The following is a 13,548-nucleotide window of genomic DNA, read 5'->3' as shown; positions in this document are numbered from 1 at the left end:
ACATTCAGTCCATGGCAGTTGGTGAGCTACACTCTGGCTTGTAAAGCTTCTGCTTGGACATTAAACATTTGTTTTCCTCTCATATTTCACTGGTCAATCTGTGTCAGGGCTGAGTTCAACATGGTAGAGATACCGATTATTCCCTCTAGAAGGCCTGTCCTCGGAAGGACAACAAGTATTTTGAGCAATTATAAATCTACCAGAGTAAGCAGACTCTTTGCAACGAAGTTATTTATTCCAAAATTCTCATTCAAATTCTACTCACAGATTTACTTAGTTGAAACAATACTGGATGCCTGGTTTATAAGCAAAAAAGAGAAGTGACACTGTAGCAAGAGAATGAAGGGAAAAGTTAAGAAATGAGAGCCAGCTTCCAGAACATGTACTTGTCATGGTAGAATTCAGTAGCTCCCAGATGGTCACGTGAAAGCTCATAATGCCTTTTAGGACCTAAGGCATGAAATTGACATTGCCTCATCTGTCCACATTCCATTGTACAAAGCAAGCCAAAGAGCCAAGTCCAACACAACCAGCATCACTTTCTAGAGAAGTGGAAATGATGAACAGAACAAATATTTGCTAAAATAACTAATATGCCACAGATATTCAGTTTCTAAGAACCATTAAAATTATCCTTCTTTTGGTAGGGCAATAAATATATTTTAGAAAGAAAATTATTCAAAGTGGATGGATTTAAATATTTGATGCATAAAGAGGTAGGTAAAATCCTACATTTCTAGAAAACTGGCCACCCATAATAACTCTTTTCCCAAGAGATACTATGAATCTTAAACTGTGGATTTCCTTGAATCACCAGGGGGAAAAAAACCTCACGTTTTAAGATCTTATGCAGTATAAGATTTTGGTTATATTTTTTGTTACTGTTTTTTGTTTTGTGTTGTTTTGGTTTTTGCTGAAATTCAGTTTAACTGCATTGTGCATCTTTCAAAAGCAAATACTAGGTATCTTGAATATTAAGGTTAAATATTTATGGAGTCATGAATAGTTTCAGATTTATTATAAAACTAAACATATGACATATTTCACAGTGGTACCATGTTAGTTTCATTTTTGCATATAGAATTTGACATTTGAGTGTATTTTTTTAAAGTTAATTGACATATCTCTTTAACATCGTCAGTAGAAAAAAGCCAAAAATTAATTACACAACAGAGTTAACATCGCAGGTGATTTACAAACCTGTACAATTTTAAAAAGTAAACATCACCCTTCTGAATTTGTTTGTAATCTGTACAATGAAATGGTTGAGCGATAAATTTCTTTTCCTTGTCCTCCTTACATGATTAATGTTTTTAATAGTTCTTTACCACTTGAGAGAAAATACTCAAGAACTTAGCAACTTAAAATAAAGGCCATTTATTTATCTCATTACTCTGTTATTTGGTTTAGCTTATAGTTGTTCAGCAGATCTGCTGATGTCTGCTGGGCTCAAGCCCGCTGCCAGGTAGCTGGGTGATTGATCTGGGAGTGAGCTCTAGGAAAGGGTGCAACAGGGCCATGTGTCTGTCATCACTGGGGAAGCTAACTCGGGCTTCTTTATGTGAGGATGTTGGCAGAAAGAATAGAAATACATGACCTGTCGAGTCTTAGATTCATGACTTGCACAGCCTCACTTTCAACACATGCTTTTGGTTAAATCAAATAATAAGGCTAGCTTAAATATAATGTCCAGGGAAATAAACTCTAGTTCTTGATGGGAGGATCTGCAAAATATTGTGGCCAATTTTACAATCACCACAATAGTATAGAATAACATATACTTTTATTACTAATAAATATTATATACATATGTACATATATACAAAACAGATTATAGATACTACTAATACTGAGCCCATTATTATTATCACTTTCATTGCTATTTTCACTATATTTGAGCCTTTATTCAAAATATATTTCATGGCACTTATAATTGAAGTATTCATAAACATCACCTTTTCCATTTACAACTAAAAGCAAAGCAACTTTGGTAAATGTTCTTGTCATTGTCACTGCAAATCAATAAATAGAAACCAATTATGTTTTAAGCAATAATTTTTCAATGGACTATAAATGCTTACTTCTTCCAAGACTTTTTATTCTGATTATCATTAGGCAATTATATCACTTAAATATGGCCCTGAAACATTTTACAAACTGCAATTAAGAAAATTCAAACTGGACACTGAGTCCACCATCTCCCCAGATTGCCAGAATTCTGATTAAAAACAACTTTCCTTTCTACCAAAAAAAAAAAAAAAAAAAAAAGAAAATTCAAACTAGATTTAAAATATATCACATGGACTTTTTATTTCCCCTTTATCTGCATTTATATTTTGATGAACAGTATTATTGATGTAGAATTTTTTTACTTATGGAAAAATCATCTTTTTCAAAGAAATGAATATAAATTAATTTGGATTATGCATAGATACATTAAGTCTTTTCCCTATGATTATGAAGCTGAATGATTAATCAATAGGTAGTAGAATATCATTCATTTGTTAACTATTTTCTTCATATAGTTAATTTTCATGTAATAATATGTGTGACTATTTGGAAAGGAATATGATTGTCATTTGATCACTACAGGGTTTTTTTTCTTTTTAACATAACAAAAGACACCTTTATTACGCTCATCACTTAGGAAGTTCCAAGGGTTTTAGGAGCCAGAAACAAAAGGAAGACAAAATATATATTTCTTAATATAAATCACAATTTCACACAAACCAAAAGAGTTTATAAGAACACATGAAATAACCCCCACTGCTACACACATACATTTTATACCTTCTTAGTGGTAATTTGACTGACACAAAGATCTACCTACTTCATGATATATAAAAATAAGAAGCAAAGCTAGATATAGACTACACCTCATGACCAATGTTTGAGCCTCCTATATTACTTAGAAATTACCCAGATATCCAAAATTATACTTACCATTCATACTAGATTTTAAAGTTAACTAAGGGCCTTGGGAATTATATTTAAGCTGACATATTACAGAACTTAATTATTGTTGCTATCAAAAAGTTTGTCAGAATTGTACTTCGGTTTAAATAAACATATAATTTTTTCTTACTAGTTATTTATTTTGTACATAGTAGTGTATCTATGTCAATCCCAATCTCCCAATTCATCACACCACCTCCACCACCCCCACCGCTTTCCGATCTTGGTGTCCATACGTTTGTTCTCTACATCTGTGTTCTATTTCTGCCCTGAAAATTGGTTCATCTGTACCATTTTTCTAGGTTCCACATATATGTGTTAATATACAATATTTGTTTTTCTCTTTCTGACATACGTCACTCTGTATGAGTCTCTAGATCCATCCATGTCTCTACAAATGACCCAATTTCATTCCTTTTTATGGCTGAGTAATATTCCATTGTATATATGTACCACTTCTTCTTTACCCATTTGTCTGTCGATGGGCATTTAAGTTGTTTCCATGTCCTGGCTAATGTAAATGATGCTTCAATGACCATTGTGGTACATGACTGTTTTTGAATTATGGTTTTCGCAGGGTATATGCCCAGTAGTGGGATTGCTGGGTCATATGGTAATTCTATTTATAGTTTTTTAAGGAACCTCCATGCTGTTCTGCATAGTAGCTGTATCAATTTACATTCCCACCAACAGTGCAAGAGGGTTCCCTTTTCTCCACACCCTCTCTAGCATTTGTTTATTGTAGATTTTCTGATGATGCTCATTCTAACTGGTTTGAGATGATACCTAATTGTAGTTTTGAATTGCATTTCTCTAATAATTAGTGATGTTGAGCAGATTTTCATGAGCTTCTTGGCCATCTGTATGTCTTTTTTGGAGAAATGTCTATTTACATCTTCTGCCTATTTTTTAATTGGGTTGTTTGTTTTTTTTAATATTGAGCTGCATGAGCTATTTATATATTTTGGAGATTAATCCTTTGTTTATTGATTTGTTTGCAAATATTTTCTCCCATTCTGAGGGTTGTCTTTTCGTCTTGTTTGTAGTTTCCTTTGTTCATAAGAGCTTTTAAGTTTTATTAGATCCCATTTGTTTATTTTTGTTTTTATTTCCATTACTCTAGGAGGTGGATCAAAAAAGATCTTGCTGTGATTTATGTCAAAGAGTGTTCTTCCTATGTATTCCTCTAAGAGTTGTATAGTGTCCAGTCTTACATTTAGGTCTTTAATCCATTTTGAGTTTATTTTTGCATACGGTGTTAGGGAGTGTTCTAGTTTCATTCTTTTACATGTAGCTGTCCAGTTTTCCCAGCACTATTTATTGAAGAGACTGTCTTTTCTCCATTGTATATCCGTGCCTCCTTTGTCATAGATTAGTTGACCATAGGTGCATAGGTTTATCTCTGAGCTTTCTATCCTGTTCCATTGATCTATATTTCCGTTTCTGTGCCAGTACCATATTGTCTTGATTACTGTAGCACTGTAGTATAGTTTGAAGTCAGGGAGTCTGATTCCTCCAGCTCCGTTTTTTTTCCCTCAAGACTGCTTTGGCTATTTGAGGTCTTTTGTGTCTCCATACAAATTTTAAGATATTTTGTTCTAGTTCTGTAAAGAATGCCACTGGTAATTTGATAGGGATTGCATTGAATCTGTAGATTGCTTTGGGTAGTATAGTCATTTTCAAAATATTGATTCTTCCAATCCAAGAAAATGGTGTATCTCTCCATCTGTGTGTGTCATCTTTGATTTCTTTCATCAGTGTCTTACACTTTTCTGAGTACAAGTCTTTTCCCTCCTTAGGTAGGTTTATTCCTGGGTATTTTATTCTTTTTGTTGCAATGGTTAATGAGAGTGTTTCCTTAATTTCTCTTTCAGATTTTTCATCATTAGTGTATAGGAATGCAAGAGATTTCTGTGCATTAATTTTGTATCCTGCAACTTTACCAAATTCATTGATTAGCTCTAGTAGTTTTCTGGTGACATTTAGAATTTTCTATGTATAGTATCATGTCATCCAGAAACAAGAAAGGACACTACATAATGATCAAGGGATCAATCCAAGAAGAAGATATAACAATTATAAATATATATTCACCCATCATAGGAGCACCTCAATACATAAGGCAACTACCAACAGCTATAAAAGAGGAAATCAACAGTAACACAATAATAGTGACGGACTTTAACATCTCACTTACACCAATGGACAGATCATCCAGACAGAAAATTAATAAGTAAACACAAGCTTTAAATGACTAAATAGACCAGATAGATTTAATTGATATTTATAGGACATTTCATCCAAAAACAGCAGATTACACTTTCTTCTCAAGTGCACACGAAACATTCTCCAGGATAGAGTACATCCTGGGTCACAAATCAAACCTTGGTAAATGTAAGAAAACTGACATCATATCAAGCATCTTTTCTGACCACAACGCTATGAAATTAGAAAGCAATTACAGGGGAAAAAATGTAAAAAACACAAAAACGCGGAGACTAAGTACAGTGCTAAATAACCAAGAGATCACTGAAGAAATCAAAGAGGAAATCAAAAAATACCTAGAGACAAATTACAATTAAAACACAATGATCCAAAATCTATGGGATGCAGCAAAAGCAGTTCTAAGAGGGAAGTTTATAGCTATATATGCCTACATCAAGAAACAAGAAAAATCTCACATAAACAATCTAACCTTACACCTAAAGGAACTACAGAAAGAAGAACAAACAAAACCCGAAGTTATAGAAGGAAAGAATTCATAAAGATCACAGCTGAAATAAATGAAATAGAAACAAAGAAAACAGTAGGCAAGATCAATAAAACTAAAAGCTGGTTCTTTGAGAAGATAAACAAAATTGGTAATCCTTTAGCCAGACTCATCAAGAAAAAGAGGGAGAGGACTCCAATCAATAAAATTAGAAATGAAAAAGGAGACATTACAACGGACACCACAGAAATACAAAGCATCATAAGAGACTACTACAAACAACTCTATGCCAATAAAATGGACAACCTGGAAGAAATGGACAAATTCTTAGAAAGGTATAACCTTCCAAGACTGAACCAGGAAGAAACAGAAAATATGAACAGACCAATCACAAGTAACAAAATTGAAGCTGTGATTAAAAATCTTCCAACAAACAAAAGTCCAGGACCAGATGACTTCACAGGCAAATTCTATCAAACCTTTTGAGAAGGGCTAACACCCATCCCTCTCAAACTCTTCCAAAAAATTGCAGAGGGAGGAACCCTCCCGAATTCATTCTATGAGGCCACATCACCCTGATACCAAAACCAGACAAAGATACTACAAAAAAAGAATATTACAGACCAATATCACTGATGAATATAGATGCAAAAATCCTCAACAAAATACTAGCAAACAGAATCCAACAACCATGAAAAGGATCATACATGATCACCATGATCAAGTGGGATTTATCCGAGGGATGCAAGGATTCTTCAGTGTACACAACTCAATCAATGTGATACACCATATTAAGAAATTGAAGAATAAAAACCATATGATCATCTCAATAGATGCAGAAAAAGTTTTTGGCAAAATTCAACACCAATTTATGATAAAAACTCTCCAGAAAGTGAGCATAGAGGGAACCTATGTCAACATAATAAAGGCTATATATGACAAACCCACAGCAAACATCATTCTCAGTGGTGAAAAACTGAAAGCATTTCCTGTAAGATCAGGAACAATACAAGGATGTCCACTCTTGCCACTCTAATTTAACATAATTTTGGAAGTCCTAGTCACGGCAATCAGAGAAGAAAAAGAAATAAAAGGAATACAGTTGGAAAAGAAAAAGTAAAACTTATCATAGTGTTTTTAACAGATTGTTTTCTTAATGATTACTTATTAGTTTGCCCATAGATAACACTATTTTATTTGAAATAGTCCTTTAGTATTTATACAGAAACCACTTCATTTAAATAGGATTTGAGCTTCCTTATTTCAGTAATATCATGTTTTAATATCATGTATTAAGTCTAAACTTTCCTGAATGCAAGGATTATTTTCTTGACATCACAAACCTGCAATAGGAAAGCATAATCAAAGTCATCTAAGAAGTAATCATACATTTCACCAGGCTTTATTTTATTCTTAAATATATGCTTTTAATTCTGTGGTCTTCATGATCCTCTCTAGTCCTAAAATATCCTCGCCTAGTTTATAAATCATACATCCTAAAAAATATTCCAGAAAGACCATTCACCATGGAAAATTGTGTGTTCTATAAAACCAGAATTATTTTCTACTTTAATAAAACATATTTCTTTTTTTTCTTTATTTTGATAGGGTATCAAACTCTAGTTGCAATGTTAAATTTTCTTTCATATTTTCCATATGTTAGAATTTCAAGTTATAAGACAGAAAACAAGTGTATAGAAATAACCATTTATTTAATACATATTATATAAAGACTACCATTTTCATATTGAATAGAAATGAAATGGCTTTGCAATAAATACTATAAATAAATATTCTAGTCACTAAAGGACATTTAATTTTATTGAAGGATTATAAAAATTAAATATTAGTTTTAGAGTGGCTACTGAGATTTTATTTATGTCTGCAATGTTGAAATAATATAACTATACAAAAATTACATATAATAAAATCAGATATTCAGTCATATTTTTCACCATATTTTCCCTCTACTCATATTTATAATATTTATATGATATATATGTATATGTAATAAGAAAATAAATAATATCTAGGCTATACTCCTAAATAAAATTTATATTTACACATAATTTACTGGGGAGTAAAGTATTTATTTAAAAGCTTATTATTCAAGGTAGTGGGAAGCAGCTGCATAGCACAGGGAGATCAGATCTGTGCTTTGTGACAACCTAGAGGGGTGGGATAGGAAGGGTGGGAGGCAGATGCAAGAGGGAGGGGATATGGGGATATATGTATACATATAGCTGATTCACTTTGTTATACAGAAGAAACTAACACAACATTGTAAAGCAACTATACTCCAATAAAGATGTTTTAAAAATTAAATAAATAAAATAAAATCAATATCATCAGGGTAATGTTATATTAAAACAATGTGCAAATAGATTTTTTCCAGTTATGAAACTTTAGGATAATAATAAAGTATCTTTTGTTTTTTATTTTAAAAAAAGCATATTATTTCAGAAGAATATATTTTTGAAAATTTCTATGGTAAAAATTATAAAGAATTTATTAATGTTTATTTTCTTTTTGAATTAAAAATGAATTGACTAAATGTGTTATTGCAACATATAAAGAACCATTTGTTATGATACTAAAAATTGAAAAATATGTGTATATACGTACATATAGTATTTTGACATAACAAAAACTCATTTTAAATAATCCAATGTAGTATATAAAGAAATAAAATTGATAGGCTAAAAAACAATTATCTAATTTCTTAAATAGTAAATGAAATCCAGTTAAATTTAAAATGTTTAAACCTTATTAAAACTGATATTTCTGCATATCTATAGTATCATGTCAATTTCATTCATAGCAAAAATTCTTGATATTCTATAAAATATCAAACATGTTCTGAATTTATAAGAATGTTTTCATATAGATTGCTTATTTGTATCTTAGTTACAATCTGAAGGTTATTCACTAGTAAAATAATATATTTTTACTCAGAAAACTTCCTGTCCATTCTGAGTAATGTATATGCAACTATATATTCTATGTGTCTTTTTGTTTTATGTATACTATATAGTCTCTCTGTGTCTTTAGTAAACACATTTTTTTACAAAGTTCATTAACAATTTTTGGTTTGCACTTTGCAATTACTCTGTCAAACAAATTTCAAGTTGTTATTTTTCCTTACTATTTAATGTTCATTTCTCTAAGCAGGACAAACAGTATTCTGGAGATATCTGTTCATTTTAAGGAGTTCCTGAGAAAGTGGCTAAAATATAGTTTTAAAAATTAGTAATAGTGCAAAAAAAAAAAGTTTTTTGTGAAATACTGCAGTATCTTCACAGGGGGCAAATTCAAGCAAATCCTAAATTTCACTTGAATGTGAAAAGCTTTATCTAAGTCCATCAACTTAAGTGTTGAATAAAGTAATGATGACCCAAAATTCAACTACGATCAGTTGAAATTCAGAGGTAAATTTCTGTTTCAAACATCATTTACCTTGTGTACTTAACATTTTAAGATTAATTTCCTCTAATTAGAAGGAAACATTAATGAAGAGAATTTCAGGATTTCAGATGACGGAATACTTATTTCTTCCATCTGCACAATTAATGGTGATATATAAAAGTGAATACATTATTGTAATGATAGTTTGTCCTTTTTAAGAGGTAAAACTGGCTAAAAAGTAGAAGTTATTACGAATAAACTTCTTGATGAAGCTACAGAGTCATCAATTTAGTAATCAGAAAGTCCTATATGCTCTGTTAATTATCATCTTTTCCTCTATTTGTGTTCTGAGTACAGCTAAAGTACTGAAAGAGTTGATCAAGCATAGTCTTGTGGCTAATTGAGCAACGCTGTCTGAATCATTTAATGGTTAATTATATTCTTTTCTGCTGTATTTGACTAAAATTGCTCCAGAAAGGTCAGTTCTCAAAGATTTATGCAAAATCAACATTTTAACAAGTGAAAGTCCAATGTAATTTAAAAAAATAAAAAAAAAATTTAAAACTTTGTGAGAAAGCTTTTAATAACAACCCACTTCCCACATGTAGGTATTTTCAGGAGAACATAATCTTAGTCTTGAAAGTTTGTAAATTCAGGAAAAAATATGCATATATAAATTAGAATATTGTCATTTAATGTATGCTGGTTTGGGAAAAAAACATACAGCTTTTCCATAGTAATCTACTTGTGAAACACTTCATATCAGATCAAGGAGCTTCTGTTTTCATGTGACTTTGCATTCACAGCTTTACTTTTGACTTCAACAAAAGTGACTTAACACTTCCTTATATGCTATGTGGTGTGCTACATGTTGAGACACAAACTGCAATACAGAAGATCATTGTTTTCAAGAACCTGATAGATTGTTGGAACTGCCAGCGCGTAAGCACAAGATTATGTGCCCTCATAAAGCAGAAGTTAAGCATATAGCAAATCCTAACAGAGGGATTGTTAATTATGAAAATTATTATTTTTTAAAAATTAGATGGCCCTTGAAAAGACTGATGGACCGGTATTTGTTACTGTAGAGATAGCACATGGATTTTAGGCATCCCTGTCAGAGGACACAACATATAATACTGCTTCGTGATTAAGTAACAGTGAGATAAAGCAATGAACATTGTTAAAACAAATCATCCCCTTTTAAAAATATAATTCAAATATCAAATGCAATAATCAAAATTAAAATGAAATATGACATGTTCACACAAATAAATATATATTACCCTCTCTAAAAACTTTTTCAAATATTTCCTAACATATTCCAGAAAAGGACAGTGCTATGAACAATTTAAAATTTCATAGTAACAGAATCATTTAGGGTTCTTTTGTTATTTAAAGCATAACATAACTGGAAATTAATATCATTTTTCATTGCCCAAATCTTAGAACTTTCTTGTTAGTAAACTATATAAATAGAAAAAATAAGAAAAAAATTCTGAATGGTATATCACACACTTGGTTATGGGAGGGAGTGGAATATAGTAAAAGAAATGAATTCATCATCATGCTTTTGATATATAATACAATATTAAATATAATATAATAATGTTAATAAGAACTGCCTGGAGTATTATTATGTGGCATCCCTTTATGCACTTTTTTTTCATTTTGTCCTCCAAAATAGCCATAAGAAGATTTTTAGTGTAGCAAAAAATAAAATAATGTATGCAATATTCTATACATGTTTAGAGAAAGGAAATAAATTTGACTTCCATGATCATGAAAATGTCTTTGATGTAGACTTTGAAGGATTGTTGGGTTTTTCATAAGCCAGTGAAGAATCAGAGGCAGAGGGGAATTTCAGTTGGCAAGTTTGATATGAACAAAATCAGAAAGTCAAAAAGTACTGTGATGGCTTGAGGTGTTTGGATAAAACTCTTATCATGAATTTTCCTATTTAGATGAAGAAATATTTTTCCCTTATGCACTTTTCTAACATTAGAAAGAGGTAATTTTAGTAGATTAGGATCAAATAACAATAATATACTTAAAGATTCCAAAAAAAAAAGGTATCTAACAGATTCTTGATGGACCTATTATATTTTTGGATGGAAGTTTTAAAAACATAACTAACTACAGGGTTTAGATAGGATATATATTTTTTTCTTATAATATTTTGAAGTAAACATTTCCCTCTTTTGTCCATGTAAATCAATTTTATATCCCTGGCCTCCTCTGATAAACTCTTTTACTATATATTTTTTCTCTTTTTGCATTTACTCATACTTTTAATTGATAGTCTCATCAATTTGGAAACCAGAAATTTAATAATATGGGCAGAGAAAATTCAAAAGTATATTTTGAGATAAAAATTTGGATGGACTCACATGATTATACTATTATTATTATATACAAATATAAAACTTTGGAAAAAGCTATACTGATGAAAATTTTCAAGGTTGTCAAAGCAGTAGTGCCTAAAGAGCTAAACAAAACAAGCTGGCTATTTTGTACTTATTTTACATTTTGAATATATTAAATTATGTTTTCTTCTTAAACAAATATGTAGCAAACAAATGAACACTTTTTCCTTATAATTCTATTTTATTTTTCAGGTGACACAAAAATCTACTATTCATGACGTGAAACAAAAATTTCACAAAGCATGTAAGTTTTATACACAATTTTGAATTTATATTACAGTCTTTTTTTTCTCAAATTGCTTAAGATTTACCTGTAAGAATAAGTTCAATATTACGCTGGAAAGAGTGTGTGGAAATCATATTTTTACATGGAACTCAGAAATATTCTATTCTATTCTAAACACTTCTTCATTGTGAACATTTTCATATCTAACTTTCTAATTCACATTTTAATCTTCAACACTCTTTCAGTTTTTTATTTGAACTTTTTTCATACTAACAAGAAACTTCCTATATGTGAAAGGCATTAATCAATATAAGATATTTCTTTACATTTAAGCAAATATAGAGCAAATTTTTACTTCAGTATTTATACTGGTCAAATATCTTCCACACAGAAATTCTTTAAACAATGCATTTAAATTGTTATTTAATTTTAATAGCTAGATTTAAGAGATCTCATTAAGAGATCTCCTGTTACTATTTATCGGGAAATAATTATATGAGATTTCTTTTATTTTTACAACTTTTCAATTAGTTTAGCTATAATTGTTAACATAGTGATAATGTCTATAATTATTAGGTAACAATTTTTAAGTAACTAAATTTTTAGAGCAGTTTTAGATTCACAGAAAAATTATGCAGAAAATACAGAGTTCCCATATACACCTGCCCCACAGGGGTACAGCATTCTCCACCACAAGCATACAGAGTCGTACATTTGTACACCCCCCAAACTTACATTGACACATCATAATTACCCAAAGTCCACAGTTTACATTAGGATTCATTTTTGGTGTTGTACATTCTGTGGATTTTGCTAAGGAGCATTTTTAATACTTTTGGATTTAGTTGAACAACATTTCTTTTCTGAAAATAGTTAAAGCTCACAATTTAATACATCAAATTGTTTAACAATACTTGAGAGTAAAATTGGTAGAACTGTTTTATTATTTTCATTATTTTCTTTCAGGAAAAATGTAGACTATTTGCTGAATACTTTTTGTGTATATGACATTATGCTAGGCATAATGAATAATCAAATGAAGATAGAAGACATCTTATTAGCCTTCAAAAAATTGCTCATGAAGAAGATTTTATATATATATATATATATATATAAAGAATATAAAAATAAAACCCAAGTAGTCAATGTATATAAAATTTATAAATATTTGGGGAAAGCTCTATTTAGAATTTTTAATAGGAACATAAAGCAGATACAGGATGAAACAGAATTATTTGAAATATGCTTAGCCAGTTTAAAATTCTTGAGGCAGGTGAGTTTTGATATTTTGCCATAAGGACATGTAGGATTTGGATATGCAGAAGAGAACCAGAAATGCATTATAGTAGAGAAAAAAGAATAAAACAAGTGAAGTGCAGAGATCTCTTGTGGATTAATTCTCTAACTTTTAGCTTGGTAATTAAATTCTCTGTATATTTATGCCAATATTTTCTAAATTATTGAAAACTCAAAATTTCTACCTTAGTACATATGTGAAAGATGTTACCCTGGTTATTTCAAGTATTTCCAGTTTATTTACATTCTAAATGCATTTGTTTTGTTAAGCTAGCAATTGAATTTCCATCCTTTGAAAGACTTAGTAATTTTATCTAGTAAAGTTTCAGAAAGTTTAGATTGTAGTAATAAGTGCGAAGACATTTAAAAAAGACTTTTTTGCTATAAAGCAGAAAGATACAACAAAATTATTTCATTTAAGTTAATAATGACAATGTAAGAATATATTATTTCTATCACTGTCTGGAAACAAGGAAGTTAGTCAAAAGCTAATGTATGTTTAGAAAGAATGTGCCGTCACCTTGATGTGT

At 30.4% G+C, this 13,548-nt stretch overlaps 1 protein-coding gene across 1 annotated transcript in view; it reads left to right on the top strand.

Annotated features, from left to right (window-relative positions):
- The window catches only part of TECRL (trans-2,3-enoyl-CoA reductase like), a 92,136-nt gene that overhangs the window by 14,466 nt on the left and 64,122 nt on the right, over positions 1-13,548 (top strand). The window contains exon 2 of the mRNA XM_030880732.2: positions 11,689-11,740. Within this exon, the coding sequence (XP_030736592.1) occupies positions 11,689-11,740 (52 nt within the window). The remainder of the gene's footprint in view (positions 1-11,688; positions 11,741-13,548) is intronic.

Source organism: Globicephala melas, chromosome 5, assembly GCF_963455315.2.
Source record: "Globicephala melas chromosome 5, mGloMel1.2, whole genome shotgun sequence".
NCBI lineage: Eukaryota > Metazoa > Chordata > Mammalia > Artiodactyla > Delphinidae > Globicephala > Globicephala melas.
The sequence above is the reverse complement of the archived record's forward strand: the minus strand, read 5'-3'. Positions and strand labels throughout refer to the sequence as shown.